This window comes from Mus caroli, chromosome 6, assembly GCF_900094665.2.
Source record: "Mus caroli chromosome 6, CAROLI_EIJ_v1.1, whole genome shotgun sequence".
NCBI classification, from domain to species: Eukaryota; Metazoa; Chordata; class Mammalia; order Rodentia; family Muridae; genus Mus; species Mus caroli.
In genome coordinates this window covers 24,737,780-24,758,490 of record NC_034575.1, presented here as the reverse complement: position 1 = coordinate 24,758,490, position 20,711 = coordinate 24,737,780, and the positions used below count along the sequence as shown (strand labels likewise).

Sequence of the window (20,711 nt, the reverse complement as noted above, 5' to 3'; positions counted from 1 at the left end):
TGGTTTTGGAGAGAAAGTCTTCCTGCTTTCTCTTTGACCTTGTAGTAGAGGTGCCCCTTCACTCATGGTACATAACTGGAATATAAGAGGATCCCCACCCCTGCCAAGGAAACAACTATCAACTCCATTAGTAACTGTAAGCAAACCACAGTGACAAGACGGAGCAATGATGCCACGGCACTCAGACCCCCAGACTAGCCTTAGGCTCTGGAAAGCTATCTGACTAGCTATTTCCTTCCTCCTTTCTGGTACTGTGGTGCGGGAATTAAACCTGGAGCCTAGTGTGGGGGGCAAACACTCTAACATGGAGCTTCATCCCCAGCCAAATACTTCTAATAACAAAAGAATAGAACAACAGGGTTAAAAAGAGAAACCACATAAAATAAATATTATCCAACGGCTCTTGGCAGCAGCTGGTCCTTACCTGAAATGCTGAAGCTCAATCACAGCAGCCCTCAGTGAGATGAAAGCCTGCTATGGTTGAGCCAGTTACCCACAGAGAAAGACAGATGTGCCATAAAATGCCATAAAAACTTAAAGCCAGAGTCAAAGTCATACTGAGAGATACTTTGGTAAGTCTGAAAAGAAATAAATACACCTCTATTAACTGCTACTTGGATAAATTATTAGAGGTTTGGTTGGCTATAATCAGAAGATAGAACTACAGCAATAAACTTCCCAGGTTTAGGAATATATGCTGTTACACAGTGGCTCTGAACTGAAGGTGGTACCTATAACCTAGTTACTGTGACTTGAGAGAGATGTTAAGGGGAGACCTAGGCCAGTGAAAAAGGGAGAGAAAAGAAACTGCAGTGGTTGATAGGCACAGCCATTCTAAGACAATGTACTTCTCCTAGCCCACAGATCTCTCCTTTGAGTGTTTCCACGGACCAGACTACGTGTCTTTATGTAAAGCTAAACATCCCCATGTACTGAGTCCACTCTGATTCATACTGAGTTTATCCAGCTACCAAATCTTAAATGGAAACAAAATGTTTCACAGTCTGAGTAGGTAACCAGGCCTGGGTGTAAGGAGGTAATCATTTGAAATGGTTGCGATGAAAAAGCTTTATTTTGCCCCTAAGCACAGGCCATACGGCTGGAAAGTGAACGGACACGGACTATTGCAGAACACTCATGACTCATGTTCAGACTAGCTGACGCCCTGCCTTTTCTTCTTCCAGTTTGTTACTTGGGAAGGAGAGAGTGAAGGAAAAACAAGAAAGGTCCCATCAGTGGTCAGTGAGGATCTTACCACATCAATCTCGGTGTTGGAATGGCCCATGTTACAAACGATGCAGCTATTCTTCATACGGTCCAAGTGCTCTCTGGTTACCACATTCTTGTTCCCTGAAAAACAGAAGAGATAAACACATGGAAAGGAAAGACGTTAGACCCCCTACCTCAGTATATATAATATACAAACACACACAATATATATAGTATATATAATATATAGTAATATTATAATATATAATGAAATAGATAAAATCAATTTTATATGGATCATATTCTTTTTTTTAGGTAGGTTGTATTCTTGCTTTTATTACAAATGGTGTTAAATAATAAGAACATACTAGGCAAATTCCAAATATCTTTCCAGATAAACTACAAGTAGTTTTTATTCCCTCAACTCTGTATGTAAAATGGTCAACCAATGTCTACAACATGAATGGATCATATTCTTAAGAGCAAGAACTAGGAAAACTTCTTAGTTTTTAACAGAAATGTTAGAGGAACATGAAAGTGAATCCTTGTGGCCTCAGGTTCTGCAACAGTCTACAACGATACAGCACTTTAAATATAAAAAACAGAAGGAAAACAGAGACTGACTACATCAACAAACATACAAGTCCTTGCTGTAAATGACCCCACTAAGGAAGTGTTTAAAAGACAACTTAGTGAATGGAACAAAATCTTTGTAAATCAAATGGGATGTCTACTAGAAATGTATTGGGAACTCTTACAACTCACAATAAAGACAAATAATCTGATTTAAAAAATGAACACAGGATCTGAAAGGATGTTTCTCTAGAGAAGATATCAATAGCCAAAAAGCACAGGAAAGAATGGAGACTATCACTAGCCTTCTAAATCATACACTACTTTATGTTCATTGGGATGGCAATAATAAAAAACACAATAATAAAAGTGTTGTTAAGGATGTAGAAAAGCTAGAACCCTCACGCACTGCTGGTACAACTGTACAAAAGTTCTACTGCTCTGAAAAATAGTTTGGCAGCGCTCTAAACAGGAAAATATGAAAGAAAGAGACTTTTTTTTCTATTTCTGGTACATGCATGTTTGTCTCTCTGTGTGCTTCTGACTCCACAGTGCTGAAATTATAAGTGCAAACCACCATGCCTGGCTTTTTAAAAAGATGATTTATTTCATGTGTATGCATGTTTTGCCTGCCTGATGCATGTATACTGCTTATATGTCTGATTCCCACAGTTAGAAGAGGGTGTCAGATTACCTGAAACTGGAGTTATGGTTGAGCTACCATGGGGGTACTAGGAGTAGAACCTGGGTCCTGGCCGGCGTGGTGGCGCACGCCTTTAATCCCAGCACTTGNGAGGCAGAGGCAGGNGGATTTCTGAGTTCGAGTCCAGCCTGGTCTGCAAAGTGAGTTCCAGGACAGCACCGGCGATACCAAAAAAAAAAAAAAAAAAAAAAAAAAAAAAAAAAAAAAAAAAAAAAAAGAAAGAACCTGGGTCCTTTGCAAGAGCAACAAGTGTTCTTAACCACTGAGTCAACTCTCCAGTCACCCATGCCTTTTTCCATGGGTTCTCGGAATCAAAAAATGTTTATTAAGGCAAGCATTTTATCAAATGAGCCACTCCTACTTCTCAACCCCTATCTCTCACTTTAGTAGTTTGGCTTTATCCAGAATATTTTTAATCACCCCTTATATGTGCCATGGAAGTATTCCCACATCCCACCCCACTGGACACAGCACAACCATACCTGTACAAGTAATAACAATGTCGACCTGTCGGATGACTTCATTCAGCTTCACTAGTCGGAATCCATCCATACTGCAGAAATAAAGCAGGACAAGTTAACTCAGCCAGTCGGAGGGGAGTCTCCCTTACAAGCTGCACCGAGCTCTTCAGGTAGTTACAGTGTCACTTCCTGGACAGCTGGAATGCTTCCAGGCTGTTTGTTTAGTTTAGTTTTTAACACAGTGCCAGTGGATAGTACAGGCTGGCCTCAAATTCAGGATCCTCTAGCCTTTCCCTCGAGTGCTGGGATTACAGGCATGGGTCACCATATCTGGCGTGGGCTACTCTTCAGTCAAAAATCCAGATCATTTCCCTAGTTTATACAGGAGAAATGTAAAAGCTCCCTTTGCACCTGTGGGACTATATCTCCCAATAACAGAGAGCCGAGCAAGGGCTCCCATGAAATTCCCAAATGACATTTCTAGAAAATGACACCTGGCCATTGGGTCTATTCTCACTGCATCCGTTCTTCTAAGATCATTAATTGCCTTCTGGAAAAAAAAAAAAAAAAAAACAACAAAAAAAGTTTTTTGTTTTTTTTTTTCCAGAATGCCTTACAGTATTTGATTTCTCTGCCACATTAAGTGTAACTTGACTTCTTTAAAGACCAATTCCCCACTTTTGTATAGTGATGGGGATTGAACCCAGGACCTTGTACCCCACTTGGCTAAATTCTAAGGTGTTTCCCATATTGAAGTAGTGGAACTTTGTGGGGTTCTTCACTGGACCCTTCTCTGTTCTTTCAGTACCCATGCTTAGTCTGCCTTTGGCTGCAAATCACCACTCACGTGATGGGCACCAGGTATCCAGCAAACAAGGAGGAGCTTTACCATCAATCTACATTTTAGTTATAGTTTGTAAATTGCATGCCCGGGGGCTTCATATCCCAGGATTAACTACTCCTTCAGATACCTCATGGATTCCCCAGAAGGATCCCACATTTGTTTGAAAATAAACTCTACCCTCTCCACACTCTCAGCTACTTTTCTTCTGTATTTTCTACCCTGAACAACAGCATTAATGTTAACCCAACTGTATGAGCCAAGTAACTGTTTCTTTCTAATTGAAATTGTAACCAAATCTTTTTAATACTTTTTCTTAATTCCCTAAGTTGCTTGTATTTATGGCCCCACAGAACCTTTTTGGTGGTTTTGAGACAGGGTCAGAACTTACTTTGTAGACCAGGCTAGCCTTAAATTTGAGGTAATTCTCTTAGGGTGGTGGGATTATAAAATCGTGGGCCACGGTGCCTAGTTCTGCCCCCTTTTACCCATACATGCTAGCTTTACTAAGGTCTGGTCAGCAATGCACGGCCCAATCTCATTGTCTAGGTTACATCTCTCAAATCATTTTGCAGAGTGATTTCCCTAAGTGCAATTTAGAACATTTTATTTACAAGTTTAAAATACTCTAGGATAAGACCTAAATTCTTTTTTTTTTTTTTTTTTTTTTTTTTTTTTTTTTTTTTTTTTTTGGTTTTTTGAGACAGGGTTTCTCTGTATAGCCCTGGCTGTCCTGGAACTCACTTTGTAGACCAGGCTGGCCTCGAACTCAGAAATCCACCTGCCTCTGCCTCCCAAGTGCTGGGATTAAAGGCGTGCACCAGACCTAAATTCTTATACTGATAAATGATTACACTGTCTGTGATGGTTTGTATATCCTTGGACTAGGGAGTGGCACCATCTGAAGGTGTGGCCTTGTTGGAATAGGTGTGACCTGGTTGGAATGGGTGTGTCACTGTGGGTGTGGGTATAAGATCCTCACCCTAGTTGCCTGGAAGTCAGTCTTCCACTAACAGCCTTTGGATGAAGACATAGAACTCTCAACTCCTCCTGTGCCATGCCTGCCTGGATACTGCCATGCTCCCACCTTGATGATAATGGACTGAACCTCTGAACCTGTAAGCCAGCCCCAAATAAATGTTGCTTTTTATAAGACTTGCCTTGGTCATGGTGTCTGTTCACAGCAGTAAAACCCTAACTAAGACACTGTCATTTGATTCTAACCTCAGATATTGCCATTCCCCAAATTTATCTAGTCTGTGAGCTCCTGAAATATGCTATGTTATCCTTTGTTTGGAGGCTATGCTCTTGCTCCTTGCGTGGGACACATACCTTCAAACTGAGAGAAAAAAAGAACCCAAAAAACAAAAACAAAAACAAACAAACAAAAAAAGCAAACCCAAAAAACAAAAACCTAAAACCCTGCCGAGGTTTTAATACAGCCTTGCTGAAATTCCTGTGTCCAGAGCCTCAGTCTTCTGTTAAGACAGTTCTCCCGTGCCTTGACAGCACTGCATGCTGTTTACAGAGCTTCTGACACTTCAGAGCAGAGCCAGGGCCCCTCCATCTACTCTCTCATTTACCCTCAGCACACAGCTTGTATGTACAGCATACACAGCATATACTGTAAGTTGCCGTATGTGTGTGGCTCAGGGCTATGAGATGATGTGAATGTACTGTCGTCAGTGTCGTGTTCCAGTTTCTATACTGAAAAGACAGTACCAGAAAGGTGATGCTCCCTGGGACTGAAGCCAACTAGAGCAAGCCAGTGACTCTACTGGGAAGCTCTGCTTTGGCACCGTAGGGTTGGGCTTTGTGAGTGGCAGGACAGAGGGAACAGGCCTTATTCGAGCTCAGTGTCCTTCTTCCAGAGGCTTAGTGGTAAACACTGCACAGAAAATAATAAATGTAGATATATACTACAAAAATGTGGGCTTACAGTAGCTTTTAGTGACCGTGGTGTTTCCCATTCTGTGGATGATGGAAATAATCTTAGTAACAGTTACCACTTAGTGAGGGTCCATTCTGTGACTTAATTTTCACAATACTTTGAGGTAAGGATTATTATCTATATTGTTTTTGTTTTATTTGACTATTATTAGTTTTTAGACAGGGTCTGACTATGTAGCCCTGGTTGGCCTAGAACTCACTCTGTAGACCACACTGGTCTTACATTCAGAGATCCTTTTGTCTCTGCCTCCCAAATGCTGGGATTAAAGCTGTGCCCTACTAGGATCCACATTTGAGAGAGGAAAAAGAAACTTAAAAATGCTAAGTTTACACTTTAGCCTTAAGAATTGTAAGAACACCACAAACACTTTCCATACATTCTTCACACAGGAGTGGGCAGCTCTCACTCTTAGTTTGCATTAATCTAATATTTCCTCAGTTAGATTCACAGTATACATTTTGGGAAGACTACCACAGAGGTCTTTGAAGTATATGATATCAGAAGGTCTCTCACACAGCCTATTGCATTTCACTCCCCTCTCTTCCTTCCTGCTGAAGACTGATCTCATGTCCAAGCTAAGCACATGTTCTACCACTGAACTGCAGCCAATCTCGCCTCCTGGCAGGATCTCACGCTGCAGGCCAGGTTGCTGAGACAAGGTCTTACTCTGTAACCAAGGCCTAGAAGTCATCATCTATTTGCTTCAGACTCAGGAATACTAAGATTATAGCTCTGAACCTTAAAAACAACAACAACAAAACACTAGGATGTGTGTGTGTGTATGTGTGTGTTTGTGTGCTCTCGCATGCATGATATATGTGTGAAGGTAAGCACAGGCCAAGGTACACCCGTGGAGGTCAGAGGACAACTTTGTGAAGTCAGAGACTGAAATTAGGCCTTGCACAGTAACCACTTAGTCTAGTAAACCGATTTTCTGGCCTGTCTTTTCTTTTTGATTATTATTTCCAAAGTGGTGGGGATTACATATGAAGAGAGACATTAATGGGATATTTGTCCCTCAAACCAAAACATTCCCTGTTACTATTTCAATAGGAATTCTAAATTCCCACTTCCCTCGGAGCAGAACTCCTTGACTTTTGCAAGACAGAAGCTTAGAGTTCCCTTGCAGCTTCAGGCATGTGGGCGTAAGGCGCGGCACGGCAGATCCACAGTGGCACTGCAGCCAGCCACGGAGAGGAGGAGGGGCAGGCATCACAGCCATGGAGAGGCTTACCAGGCTTGCAGGGCACAGATGGGGTCAATCTCAGTCACGTACACAATGGAGCCCATGGCTTTCAGAGCAGCGCAGCACCCCTTTCCCACCTGAGCAGGCAGAGAACATAGCAATGAGCACAGCCCGTGAAAGCACACTTCTGCAGCTTCTGGAGGTTTGGGGAGGGGACCCTGATTCTTCCCCTCAAAGTAAGTTTGCTGAATAGATTCATGCTTGGGAAAAACCAAGAAAAACAAATAAATGCAGTTCATAAACAAATCCCCGGCCCCTGCTTGGCACATTCATATGCATGAGAACACCCACATTCACGATTTATAATCAAAACACAAGCTAAAAGAACATCACAAACAGTGATGCTGGAACAGTCAGAAAATCAATGAGAAAAAATACAAAAGGAAAAGAAAGGCACTGAACTCAAGGCCCTCTGAAGTTACGTGTTCCCATCTAACATGGTGCGTGGTATACTGCTGTCTACACACAAAACTCGGCAACATTTTAACAAAATACATTTTAAGCATCCAACAAGTAAAAGGTTGAGGTTACCTCTCCGTAGCCACAGACCACCACCTGCTTTCCACCAAACATCATATCTGTTGTCCTTTTAAGTCTGAGGGAAACAAAAACAAAACCAAACCATTCACTTAGAAAAACATATCCTTAGCTTTCTACCTGAGGCTTGTGCGTTCGTTTTAAAGTTCTTTCATTTTTGAGGGAAAGCAATACAGTCTGTATTTTGTCTATCTAATGAGCTCAAGATATATGGGAGCTGTGCAGCCCCCCTCTTTAATCTCTCTCTGAGATTAAAGTGAGTGGTGCAAAAGAAAGATGTAGAGTACACAGTGGCCTGTAAACAAAAAAGCAAAGCAATGTACACATCTATATTGTGACTAGATATGGGGAAAAGCAAAGATACAAATAAGGAAACTGTAACTTTAATCCAGGAAGTGACAGTTCTGACATAATGGAAACACTGTTTACCTTGCTGTTTTAGGAATATACCCTAAGAAATGCAGTTAGCAGTATCAGAGTGGCCAGTTTGGTCTTACACTGATCCAATAGGGAGAGTACTGGACAGTGGTGCAGAGAGGCTGTGAAATCTGCTGATGCTCACTATATAGACAATGAGCTTTCTGGGTTCATGTGCAGTAGAAACATTCTACCTTTGTATCTTGTTCTTTATGAAACTGATCCTTGCTGTCTCCAGGATTTCTGGAAAGAATGTGTAGGAGTGAGTTCTGGTTCTCTTTGGGTACAATGAGACTACTTTTTCTGGGAATCTTGGTCAAGAAAAAAAGCGTTTCAACTAAAATCCAGTCGATTTTGAGATACACAGTCTCTCCAAATATGTGTAAAACTTCCTACTTTCTGGTGGGGACTAGCACACTCACAAGTCATGGATTATCATCACAGTGGTCTTGCAATGGCTAGCACAGCAAGGAGACCAAAGGATCTATTTCTAGGCCTCCTTTCCCTTGACCACTTTCTGAAGCTTTCCCTCATCCCCCTTCTTTTTAACTATACACAGGTGTGGTGGTCTGGAAACTTCCTTCACACTGTGCCTCTGCAAATGACAACCAGGCTGCAGACATGGACGGACTCTAGGTAGGCAGTGATTTTCCTATGACCTCAGGATTTTCCTCAAGGATAAAGGACAAAAGAGACTTCACTCAAGGAAGGACTGAGGGTAATGGTAAGCTACCTGGTGCTATTTAGTTGCCATGGCAACTCTCTAAACTTCTCTTTGGTTTTTCTGCTCCACAGCCCTAGGAGAGCTAAAACACTATCTACTCTACAATGTGAAAAGCCTAGCTGAGCTCCTTTGGAGCTTCGGGGGAATTTTTCTTCTTCCTCAAGTGGAATCTTAGTCAGCAATACACAAGGAGGAGTTGGCAGGGCTCCCTGATGCCCGTGTGATGGTGAATTCTGACTGACAACTTAAGGGGACTTAGAACCACCACGGTACCAAACCTCTGGATATGTCTTTTAGGGAGTTTCTAGACTAGGTTAACGGACATAGGAAGTCCCTCAGCATAGGTGGTACCACTCGATGGATGGGAGTCCTGGACCAAACAAAAGGAGAAAGCATCATCTTCATCTCTTTCATCAGCATTCCTCTTTGCTTTCTGACTGTGGATGACTGTCCTCCTGCCAGGACTTCCTGTCATGACCGGATTCTGCCTGTGTTGCTTTTGTCAGGTGTTTGGTTCTAGCGACATGTAAAGGGACGGATACAGCAAGTAACCATCTCAGAACTATAGAAATTAAGCATTAATACCTTTCTCATGTGGATGCTCTATTAGCCTAAGTGCCTGCCTGCTTCACTGCCCCTCCTTTTCTTTCTGGTTTTGTGAGATCTTATGTAGCACAATCTGGCCTCAAATTTGTTATATAAGAAAGAATAGCCTAGAACATTCGATTCACCTCCTGAGTGCTGGGATTACAGATGTATGCCACCATCCCTGGCTTCTACTTAGGTTTCTCTGGGGCAGTTTTCATCTCTCTTGCTTTCATCTCTACTGAGAGAACAATTTCCCTTGACCCAATTGCAGTCTGGCACTGTCTGCAGGTACCAATGAGCTTGTACCACTTAGCAAGTTTAGATGACAGCCCAGGTCCCTGCTCCTCACTGTAAAATCTAAGCATAACCTCCACTCTGCTACTTCTTGTCACTCTCGTACGCTCTTGTACAACCTTAAGATTCTTTCTTACTGAGGGAGTAAACTAGGTTGGGAGGGGCTCTATCCATTTTTCTGAATTAGTAGAGTTCTCTTCACGTATCTTTTACTGATCCTAGGCCAACTTTAGGTTCACACATCTGGTATTTGAAAAGTCTAAAAGATAGTGGTGAGTAGTTAAGTATTTTAATGAAATATATACAAATGACTATGAATGTGGTCAGAATTGAGGTATCTGTCACAATGGCACTTACCATGAGGACACTCCGTAGCTGACTACTGAGCTACATTCAGTCTGTGTGATACTATTGACTCCCTAGTAATATAGTAGGCAATGATAGGTACAATGTACATCGAACATTCCACCAAACAGAAAAAAAAAAAAAAAAAAAAAGAAAGACAAACCAGCAAAAACCTCCCTAGATTCTAACTGAATCTGAAAACTTACTATACATCAGGTTCTAGACAGACAAGCAAGGTGTTGGGTTTGGTTGCACATGCCTGTATTAAAGCACAATGAAAGAAGAACTGTGCTATTGAGGCCAGGCTGCACTATGTATCAAGTTCCAGATCAGCTGAGTGTGCACAGTGAAATGCCACCCTGACTGTTGGTCGGTTTGTTTTTTTAAAGGAGAAAGGTAACAACACTGAATAACTTCCCCTGTCTTATTAACTCTCATAATAACTCATAAAGTAAAAAAAACCTCATAAAGTAGGCCACAAAGTTACTATTTTACAGATGAGGGAATATGCAGGGAGGATAAGCAAGGGATTACAGTTAATAAATAGGTAATGGGAGCAGCATTTAAACTGAGGTCTTTCTGGACCCAGTGCCCACTGGTAGTGTCAGAGCACACACTGAATGGTTAGGAATACAGTCCACAGAACCTTTCCTCATTTTCTCTCTTAACTCATACGGGATAGAAACACTGCACTTGCCATATTCTAAGCTATTTTGATGGTTTTACTTAGACAATTACTTGAGGGCTATGATTTGGATCTAGAATGGTCCCAAAGGTTCATATGATAAAGGCTTGGTCCCCCTGCTTGCTTTACTAAAATGTGTTGAAAACTCTAAGAGGTCAAGTCTAGTGAGAGGCGTTCTAGGAACTGGCCACAGATTCTTGAAGGGGTAGAGGGGACCCAGTGCCTTCATTACTCTTTTCTTACGTCTCAGTGAGAAGCAGTCGACTTTACTTTGTCACATGATCCTGACTACCACACACTGCTTCACTGCACGCCCCAAAGCAAACACGGCCATCTGCCCACAGAGCAACACCTCTAAAACTCTGAGCCAATCAAGCTCTGGTTTTCAAAAGTCGAGAATGCCAAGTACTAGTTACACCAATGGAGCAACGCCGACTGCACACGAGGGCCTTGCCACCAATGGAACGCCGACTGCACACGAGGGCCTTGCCACCAATGGAATGCCGACTGCACACGAGGGCCTTGCTAGCAGTTAATGAAGGAACGCCAGAACACAAGGGTGGAGGCAGGGTGAATACTGTCAGACCTGCAACCCTCACACAGCAGAAAGCAGAAATGCCTCTGGGAGTTCATTTTTCCTCCCAGAAGTTTCTAAATAGTCAAGAATTCTATGGCAGTAATAACATGAGAACTATACGGTATGTTATGGGAACCATGATCTGAAATAGGATCATCTGAGATCTCTTCCAAAATCATGGTTATGCCAATTTAATAGCACAAAATAGAAACTCTGCTTACTAACAGTGGCTAATCTCAATCATTTTTTTATTTCATTGCCTATTTTATTATTATTTTAAGTTGAGATTATTCTCATCTCAGACTTGTTATATAGCCTAGGTTGCTCTTTTTTTTTTTTTTTTTTTTTTTTAGATATTTTCTTTATTTACATTTCAAATGTCATCCCCTTTTCTGGTTTCCCCTCTGAAGACCCCCTCTCCTATCTCCCCTCCCCCGTTCACCAACCCACCCATGCCCACTTCCTGGCCCTGGCCGTCCCCTACACTGAGGCATAGACGCTTCACAGGACCAAGGGCCTCTCCTCCCATTCATGACCGACTAGGCCATCCTCTGCTACATACGCATCAATTCTTTTTTAAAATTTTGTTTACTTTTATGTGCATGAGTGCTTTGTCTGAATATGTTTGCCTGGTACCTGTGGCGGCCAAAAGAGGGCACCAGATCTCCTGGGTCTGGAATTACAGACATCTGTCAGCTACCATGTGGGTACTGGGAATTAAACACAGGCCCCTCTGGAATAGGAGCAAGGGCTCTTAATCTCTGAGCCAAATCTCTAGCCCCAGTCTAATATCCTAAGTGAAAGAGATTTTTCTTTTAATGGTGAGTGATAGCAACTGAGCTCCAGGTTACACAGTCCTGGGTGTGATGTGGTTGAACATGAAACAGTTCCAGAAATAACTAAAACCAAAGAAGCTGGAGCTGTCAGGCAATAACCCAAGATCACCTCAAAGATAACAGACATTACCCGTCAAGAATAGATTCACGGCAACAGTAGAGGTTATCAAATTTCTGCTTAGTGACTGAGTCATTGACGTTCATGGCGGGAACACACAGCTTCCCAGCTTTGGACAGTTGGTACAGCCTGGGAAGGAAAGAGGCAAGAGGAACATAAAACAGCCAGACATTACAACCTACGATTGGTTTCATGTCTAATCCCTGAAATATACTGATGGACTGAGCATGAAAGAAAAGATATAACTAATTCCATCCTACAAGACAGGTACAGAGAAACAGATAATGTATTTCTAGAGGCTGTATCCAGCCTGGCAATAAAGCTCATATTTAAAAAACTATGTAGGGAAAATCTTTGATCCAACTATGTTTTAAGATCTTAATAAATTTAATTGCATATAAATCTTTTTCGTTTTTATTTTTAAAGATGGAGACTTCTGTTGTGAGATAGGGTCTCACTGTGGAGTCCTGGCTGGCCTGGAACTCACAGAGATCCACTGGCCTCTGCTGGCATCAAAGGCATGCACTGCCATGCCCACTGCCAGACTGAGACTTTAGAAAAGTCCCTAGCTTTATTGTATGTGTATGAGTGTTTACTTGAATGCATGTATGTTCAAGGCATGGGTGCCTAGTGCCTGTGGAGGCCCAAAGAGGATGTCAGATCTTCTGGAACTTGAGTAACCAACGTTGTGAGATGCCAGGTAGATCCTAGGAGCCAACTCTGGGTCCTCTGCAAATGTAGCAAGAGCTCTTAAACCACTGAGCAATCTCTTCCAACCTTCATATAAATTTTATATTCCTTTTTAATAATTAAAAAAAGAAGTAATGTGGGGGCTAGAGAAGTGACTCAGTGGTTGAGAGTGTGTTTCCTGCTCATCCAGAGACTGATCTGGCATCACCTGCCACTCTGTCTTCAGGAAACCTATGCACGTGCACTCGCGTGCACACACACACACACACACACACACACACACACACAATCTTAAAAATAGCTTTAAAAGAACTAATTTTAAACAATACTTTAAAAAATCCAGCATAAGCCGGGTGTGGTGGCGCATGCCTTTAATCCCAGCACTTGGGAGGCAGAGGCAGGCGGATTTCTGAGTTCGAGGCCAGCCTGGTCTACAAAGAGAGTTCCAGGACANAATCCGCCTGCCTCTGCCTCCCAAGTGCTGGGATTAAAGGCGTGCGCCACCACCTCCCGGCTTGGTCTGATTTCTTATAGAGCTCAGGACCACCAGTCCAGGGTGGTACCACCCACCTTCCCTACAGCTAGAAGCACCTTTTAAATTGAGACCCCCTCCTATCTGATGAGTCTAGCTTGTGTCAAGTTGACACAAAGATAGCCAGCATAAGCCGGGCGTGGTGGCGCACGCCTTTAATCCCAGCACTCGGGAGGCAGAGGCAGGTGGATTTCTGAGTTCGAGACCAGCCAGGGCTACACAGAGAAACCCTGTCTCAAAAAACAAAAAAAAAAAAAAAAAAAAAATCCAGCATAATCTTACCGTTATTAGTAGTTTCCAATTCATAACAACAATATACAAACCCATAAAATGCATGGCTATACATACATGAGTTTAAAAACTAAGTCCATTAAAAAGGAGAAGTATTTGTTTTATTAAAAATTCACCTCCTGGGGCTAGGATAAGGCTCAGTGGGTAAGGGCTCTGCCAAACTTAACATTCTGAGCTCAATTTGTAGCTTTAATATGGTGAAAAAAACCTAATTTCCACAAGTTGTCTTTTCTTGTGGTATCTACATTTGTGACATGCAAGTATGTGAGCACGCATGTATACACATATAAATTTAAAAACGTAGCCCATTCTAAGAATCAGAAGGTTGTTGAAAGCTATAGGGCTTTTTGTTTTTTACTTTTATGTGCATTGGTGCTTTCCCTGCCATGTGTGTCCCTGTGAAGGCATTGGGTCTCCTGGAACAGGAGTTACAGACAGTTGTGAGCTGCCATGTGTGTACTGGGAATTAAACCTGAGTCTTTTGGAAGAGCAGCCAGTGTTCCTAGCCACTAAGCCATCTCTCCATTCCTAAGCTATAGTTTTATATGTTCAAGAGATTGGAAAACATTAAAGCAGTCATGGTGGCATGCTTTGAGTGAAAGTTTTTTTTCATGCTTTCAATTCTTTTTTTGTTTTGTTTGTTTTTTTTCGAGACAGGGTTTCTCTGTGTAGTCCTGGCTGTCTCTGTAGACCAGGCTGGCCTCAAACTCATTAATCTTCCTGCCTCTGCCTCCCAAGTGCTGGGATTAAAGGCGTGTGCCACCACTGCCCAGCGCTTTCAATTCTTTATTGGTGAATATGACTAACAGAGATGGTTCTAGTTTTATCCAAGGCTACTTTGTGATGGAACCCAAAGCCCTGGCTTGCTGTCGTCTGTGAGAGAGGACAAAGGTTATTATCTACTGTGAGTCTCTATCACACAACAGTGTCTGGCTCACTGTAGTAGTTCAATAAATATTTACCAAAAGAATTGTCCAAAAAGAGCAAACAGTCACTGCACCACAGCGACAAGAAAACATGAGGACCCTATCTGCTTCTTCATCTGAGTTGCTCACCATTTTAGGTTTGCAATTTGTGTTGTTAATTAAAATAAATGTCTAGCCTTAGATTTGTTACCTTATAGAAAAACTTCAATTTTCCACATAATGTAATATGTTCTACAGACATGTGACCATAAGATTGTATATGTAAGTTAGGGATGACTGTTAAATCTTACCTATGGACTCCAGTAACACTCTCCTCGACTATGCCTTTAATTTTCTTAAACATGTTGGGATACTTTTTATAAATCCAGTGAGTCAGATCTCCTCCATCATCCAGTATCTGCAACAGAAGCACCAGGACTGTCATTTGTCTTGATGAAGCTGTAGGCTTCAGGGTCTTTTAGGGTACTGTATCCCAATTCCTAATTACCAATGTACAGGTACTTAAAATCTTCCATATAGTTATAAGAAGTAACTCAAAGTCTGAGTAAATACACTAACCTACCGAATAAAGAGCCACTATACTCTAAGAAGAGAGACGGGGAGAAAGGCCACCTCTAAGTCTCTCAGTCACAAGACCCAGCGGCATTATCTATGTTATTAAACCACATTGCAACATATGGTTATCTATGGATAATCAGCTCAGGAGGCTATCAAGACCTCTAGTTCTCAAATACACTGCAGATCTTTAAAAAACTCAATTCTAGCTGCTGATTTTAGTACTTTAAATACATTCAGCTATGGTTTAGTTTAAATAAAAGGACAGATAATTAGTCTCCCTTGAAGAACAATGGCTTTTAAACCTCAAGTTGTTAATCTTTTACTTCTCCCAAAGCTCAGGCACTCTCCCACCCAATGTCTCAGGCGGCACTGAGGTTTTGCCTAGCTCAACCTCGCACTCTGTATAAGCCAAATTAAAAATAACCAGGGAACCGTGCAGCATGTAGGTGTATAAGCATGCCTCTGAACAGCTCATCACTATTTCAAGTCGAGATTAAAGATAAATACAATGCTGTGCCCAATAGAGCTTCCATCAGCGGGGAAGGTTTCTGAATTATAAGTCAGGCACAAGGCAGAGGCATGTCAGCCCTTCAGGACTGTTAAGGGTCTCATCAGGACTTTTCCAAGTTGTTACGCCTATCCTGGTCCGTGGCTGCAGAACTCAGTCATCCTCTGCTGGCTTAAGTCTTCTTTAAACTTCAGGATATCACGCTAAAGTATCAAAAATGCCATCCTGAAGCCCAGGGCACACAAAACACCCAACCTCAGGTCTATCATCTGATCTTTGCTTCTGCTCCTACTATTACTATATTATGTCTGACTCAATCAAATCTTGATTGAGGGTAGGGACCGAGGCAGAACTCTCATTAGAACTCTTAGCCTTGCTACATACCTACAGATAGAATCCCTAAGAACCAATGAATGTTCCCAAGAAATCCAAAAGAGGGGCCAGGGATATAGATGAAGGGTAGAGACCATTTCAATCCCCGCTGCCTTCCGCCTCTGGCCCTACTTCCCACCTTCTCTTCTGAGACAGTATCCTAACCTGGAGCTTATTATTTGGGTTAGACTAGCTGACACTGACACCCCAGGGCTCTCCCTTTTTCTTAAGTCCCATGCTGTGCTAATGAGTGCCTGTTACCACACCTGGCTTTTATGGGAACTAGGGATCCTAATTCACCTCCTCATGTTTGGGCAGCAAGCCTTTACCCAATGAACCATCTCTCCCACCTGACCTGTACCCCCTAATCCTCCTGCTGGGATTGATGATAGACATGTGTTACTACACCTGGTTTACACAGTGCTGGGGAGAAAATCCAGGCCTTCATGCAGGCCAGACAAGTACTCTACCAACTGAGCTACTTTCCCTTTTAAACAAAGGTATCTGGCACAGTCAAGGAGTTGCTATTTATAGTATTTATTTAGAGACTGCAGCCTATAAACTGTCCTGTGCTGTCCTACTGCAGAAAGTTCTTGACTTCAGATAATCCTCTTCTTCCCGAGGGTATGATGTAAGGAAAAGTACGGGTTTTGTCCGGTGAATCCTATTTTGTGAGGCAACAACTCTTTTGATCCTTGTGCTGTCTCCACTAACGTTTCTAGCAGCTGTGTTGGCTCCACGGACTGCAAAGGTTCTGGGTACAATGCCACAGCCCCTGTGTTCATGACTATAAAATTAGCTTTATACCCTAGAGACATGCACCCTGGAGCAACTGTGAAAAGGGGACAGAAAGGTGTCACTTCTGCACTTTAGTCAGTCATGTGTGATTCCTGGGTATCGTTTTAATGTTACTGATAAATGCAAAAGCTTTCTGGCTGGCCTCAAACTCATGACCTGCCTGTCTTGGCTTCCCAAATGTGGGTACAGTTGCATCCCACCACTGAGCTAAGAGAGATTCTTTGCTGTTATAAAGCTCAGTATCTAGAGGTATCCTAAGAAGACCCCTGAACTCTGCTGGATACCCGTGTATGCTGGACAGAAATGGATCCACTTTCCTTTCTTTTATTGGGAAAGCCCAACCCCGTCTTTCCCATCATCAGCTCTCTCCTCATGAACTGCATTCAGACTCTGACCCACCATGTTTGGCTGCCAGCCCTCCACATTCACACATCTGTCGATGCACCACCAAAAGTCATCTTCTGATTCTCCTTTCCAGGCAAAGACGGGAAACCCTAAGAATAATCAAAAGAACAGAGGAAAACTGTTACATGCTACAAAAGGGACAACTCCAAATGTTTTCCTTTTGCTCCATTCTTTGGAGTAACTTCTTTCACTGGTTAATATCGACTTCAAGTCCCCTTATCCATACATTTTCCTGTAGGGCTATTCTGCTCTTCTTGGCTCAAAGGACAAGCAGCAAGAATGTAAGAGTTGCTAAAAATAGGACTATTGGAGGGAAAAGAGGAAACCAGAAATACGTTCTTGGTCCACTCAAGCTGGCAGTCTCATCATCTCCCAAGCCCACTTGTTTTCCTTCTATCAGGATCTCCACATGCTTCACAGGGAAACTCTGACCTACTGAAGTGCCTGCTCCACATCACAGCCTAGTCAAATGTCATGTACACTATGCAGCCTGCTTAACTGAGCTGGGTGAGAAACAAATGAATCTCAAGTTTCTAATCCATTGCTTTAGATTTATGTATTACTGAACATAGGTTTATCTGTTTTTGTAGTGTTGGGGAATGAAGCTGAATTCACAGAGTACACTAAACCAGTGCTCTACCACTGAACTTCATCCCTAGCCCAACTTATTCATTCATTCATTCACTCATTATTTATTCATGCAGGTAGTTTTGAGACCTCTTACCATGGATTCCAGGCCATCCTCAAACTTGTGGCCATTCTCATGTCTCAGCCTTCTGAGGGCTGTGTTGGCAGGTGTGAGCCATGTCTGGGATTGCAGGTGTGAGCCATGGCTGTGAAGGCAGGTGTGAGCCATGGCTGAGATGGCAGGTGTGAGCCATGGCTGTGATGGCAGGTGTGAGCCATGGCTGTGATNGCAGGTGTGAGCCATGGCTGTGATGGCAGGTGTGAGCCATGGCTGTGATGGCAGGTGTGAGCCATGATCTCCAACTTTCTTTTTGAAAATTTTTATTTTGAGACAAGATTTACTACGTTCTCCAGTCAAGTCCTGAACTATGGTCCTTTGGCCTCAACCTTCCTAGAAAGCTGGGATGACAGAGATGTCACTGTGCCTGGCCTCGAATATGGGTTTAGCAGTTACGGCATTTTATCAAACCAGTCTTTTAATTATCACTTATGTAAGTATATAATCTTCTCTGTCACAATATAATGTTGTGAGGGCAAAGATATTTTTAATTGTCAATAGTCATGTGCTAGGAAAAAAAGACAAAGAAATATATGCCTGCTTACAATTCACTGGATATATACTTAATATTCTTATAATTTTCTATCATACATAAGGAGTAAATTTTTATAAATTAATTCAAGAACTAATGAAATATCAAGAGTACTAGTCACAGGAGAGAGATGTGTGTTCTGTAGGCTTTTCCTGGTATCTAAGTAGTTTTGGTACCAAACCATGTATTACACAGCAGGAAAAGAGAAAGCTGATAGAAACCAAATTTTTCTTTCTTTTTGTCCTTCAAACATTAGCGGACACTTTAATCAATTAATCTGCCAGGCCAAGTCTTTTTTACTGCTGAAGCAGACAAACTAAACATTAAAGCAGGGTAAGCCATTTACTGGAAAACCTGCAGGACCACAAACTATGGCTTGGGTGTTCCATATTACTGTGAGTGGTGAGTAGTGTTCATTGGTGATCCCTTTGTGAATGGAAGCAGTGTAACGAGAACATGAGACACGGGCAGCTATTTGCCAACTGTAAAGACCAGTTAACTAAATCATGTTTGAGTAAAGAAGTCCTCCAAGAGAACAAATCAACAGGATCCATTGCTTCAAAGGCAGCTGCCTTACAGCCAATCTTCCTTAAAGATTTGCGTTGAAACACTGGAACTTCTTGAAGACTTATCTTAGATAAAGACAGAACAGAGTCCAACTCTTACCACTTTCTGCGAGAGCAGCAGCTACTTCATTGAGGGTGGAGTAGATGTTGCAGGCAGCCCATCGGCACTGTGCCCCCAGAGCACCCAGCGTCTCCATAAGCACCTGTGTTAAAGAGTGGGGAGACAACCAAGCCTGCATCACACACCTACTTAAGACTTAGTTTATTTTCTGTTAAAGACAGGGTCTCATGTAGCTGGGCACTCTTGCTCCACCTCCTTTCACTTCGCCAGCGTTGCGATTACAGCCATGCGCACCACTCCTGGCTGTGCTTCTGTCTCTATACATCTTGATACAATACATCAAGAGTAAACTAGGCCAAGTATTTCAAGTTGTATTTTATTGAACAGCTTCAGTATTTTCAACATAGGGCAGAGAAGTAGGCTCCAGTAAACTGACTCTATACTTTCCCCAGTAAGAGTAATTAAGAATTTTAGAGAAAAAAATTTTGTATCAAAATACAGACATACAGTTTTGGATCTCTTTCAGATACATAAAGTACGGACAGTTCCAACGTGAAAAGATTACATAATGCTGGGGATGCAGAGTGTTTGCCTTGTATATAGGAAGCCCTGGGTTAGATTCCCAGCACCTAATCAAACTAGGCATAGTGGCACAGGCCTAGAATCCAGCACTGGTTAAGTGGAGGGAAGAGAACCAGATGGTCAAAGTCATCTTTTAAAGTTTGAGGTCAATTTGGAGTACAAGCCCTGATGTAGACTGGGACTGTTTCATTCTTGGCAAAGCATGGAAGGAAATGGTAGTTACATATATAAGGGTAAGAAAAATTTGCGAAAATTTAAATTAAAGGCCAAATGTAGAAAGGAAGTGTGTAATTTGGAATTCTGCATTGCTCCTACTAGACACAAGCTTTCATACTCACAGGCAAGGTCCTTTCCAGGAGCACCTGCCCAGTACTCACAAGAAAAGCTAGAGTCAAGGGGCTGACTGCCAATACACTAGTCCTCTCACAGAAAGCAAAAGCCTTACATAACAGAAGTTTAGCAATCATGTCTGCATTAAGAGCCATGCAAAAACTCTTCATGGGGGACAGGAAAGCAAAACTGGAAGATTCACAGGGACTGTCCAGAGCTCAGGGTAGGTCACTATTTATAATACTATAAAAGATCCATTACTTCTCTCTTTTTCCAAAGACAAGAAAGTATCTTCTGCTAGACTTACCAACTAAAAGAAAAAAATTGGCAGCTATAGAAAGCAACAGAGACACTAGGAAAGCCCTCCCCTCACAGATGCCTGCTTAGTATTGACTGGATCAGAAGACTCAAGACCCTCATTTACCCTCACCAAGAAGGCTAGCCCTACCACAAACAACAGTCAATGGCTACAGGAGACCCCTCTGTGGCATACTGGTGTTCAAGTAGCTGAAAGCTGAGGGCAAAGTAGAAAACACCAGGGAAATCCCTTCAACAACCTTTAATAGGTTGATAGGTCTGAGTAACCTATCATCTTCAGTCCACTGCTGAAGAAACCTGAAGCCTATAGCGCTCAACCCAGCTGGAATTCCAGGCAGTTCACGACTCTGATGGAAATGAAAAACTCATCAAAGCTTTTCAAGATGTGAAAA

General features: G+C 42.3%; 1 protein-coding gene across 9 annotated transcripts in view; it reads right to left on the bottom strand.

Moving 5' to 3' along the window:
* Positions 1-20,711, bottom strand: part of Ahcyl2 (adenosylhomocysteinase like 2) — a 148,771-nt gene that overhangs the window by 14,580 nt on the left and 113,480 nt on the right. For all 9 annotated transcript variants that reach the window (XM_029478363.1, XM_021164572.1, XM_021164573.1 and 6 more), the window contains 8 exons: positions 19,129-19,231; positions 17,180-17,274; positions 14,835-14,941; positions 12,118-12,234; positions 7,516-7,579; positions 6,973-7,061; positions 2,968-3,038; positions 1,256-1,350 (listed from right to left, as the gene is read on the bottom strand). In XM_029478363.1, coding sequence (XP_029334223.1) covers positions 1,256-1,350; positions 2,968-3,038; positions 6,973-7,061; positions 7,516-7,579; positions 12,118-12,234; positions 14,835-14,941; positions 17,180-17,274; positions 19,129-19,231 — 741 coding nt within the window. The remainder of the gene's footprint in view (positions 1-1,255; positions 1,351-2,967; positions 3,039-6,972; positions 7,062-7,515; positions 7,580-12,117; positions 12,235-14,834; positions 14,942-17,179; positions 17,275-19,128; positions 19,232-20,711) is intronic.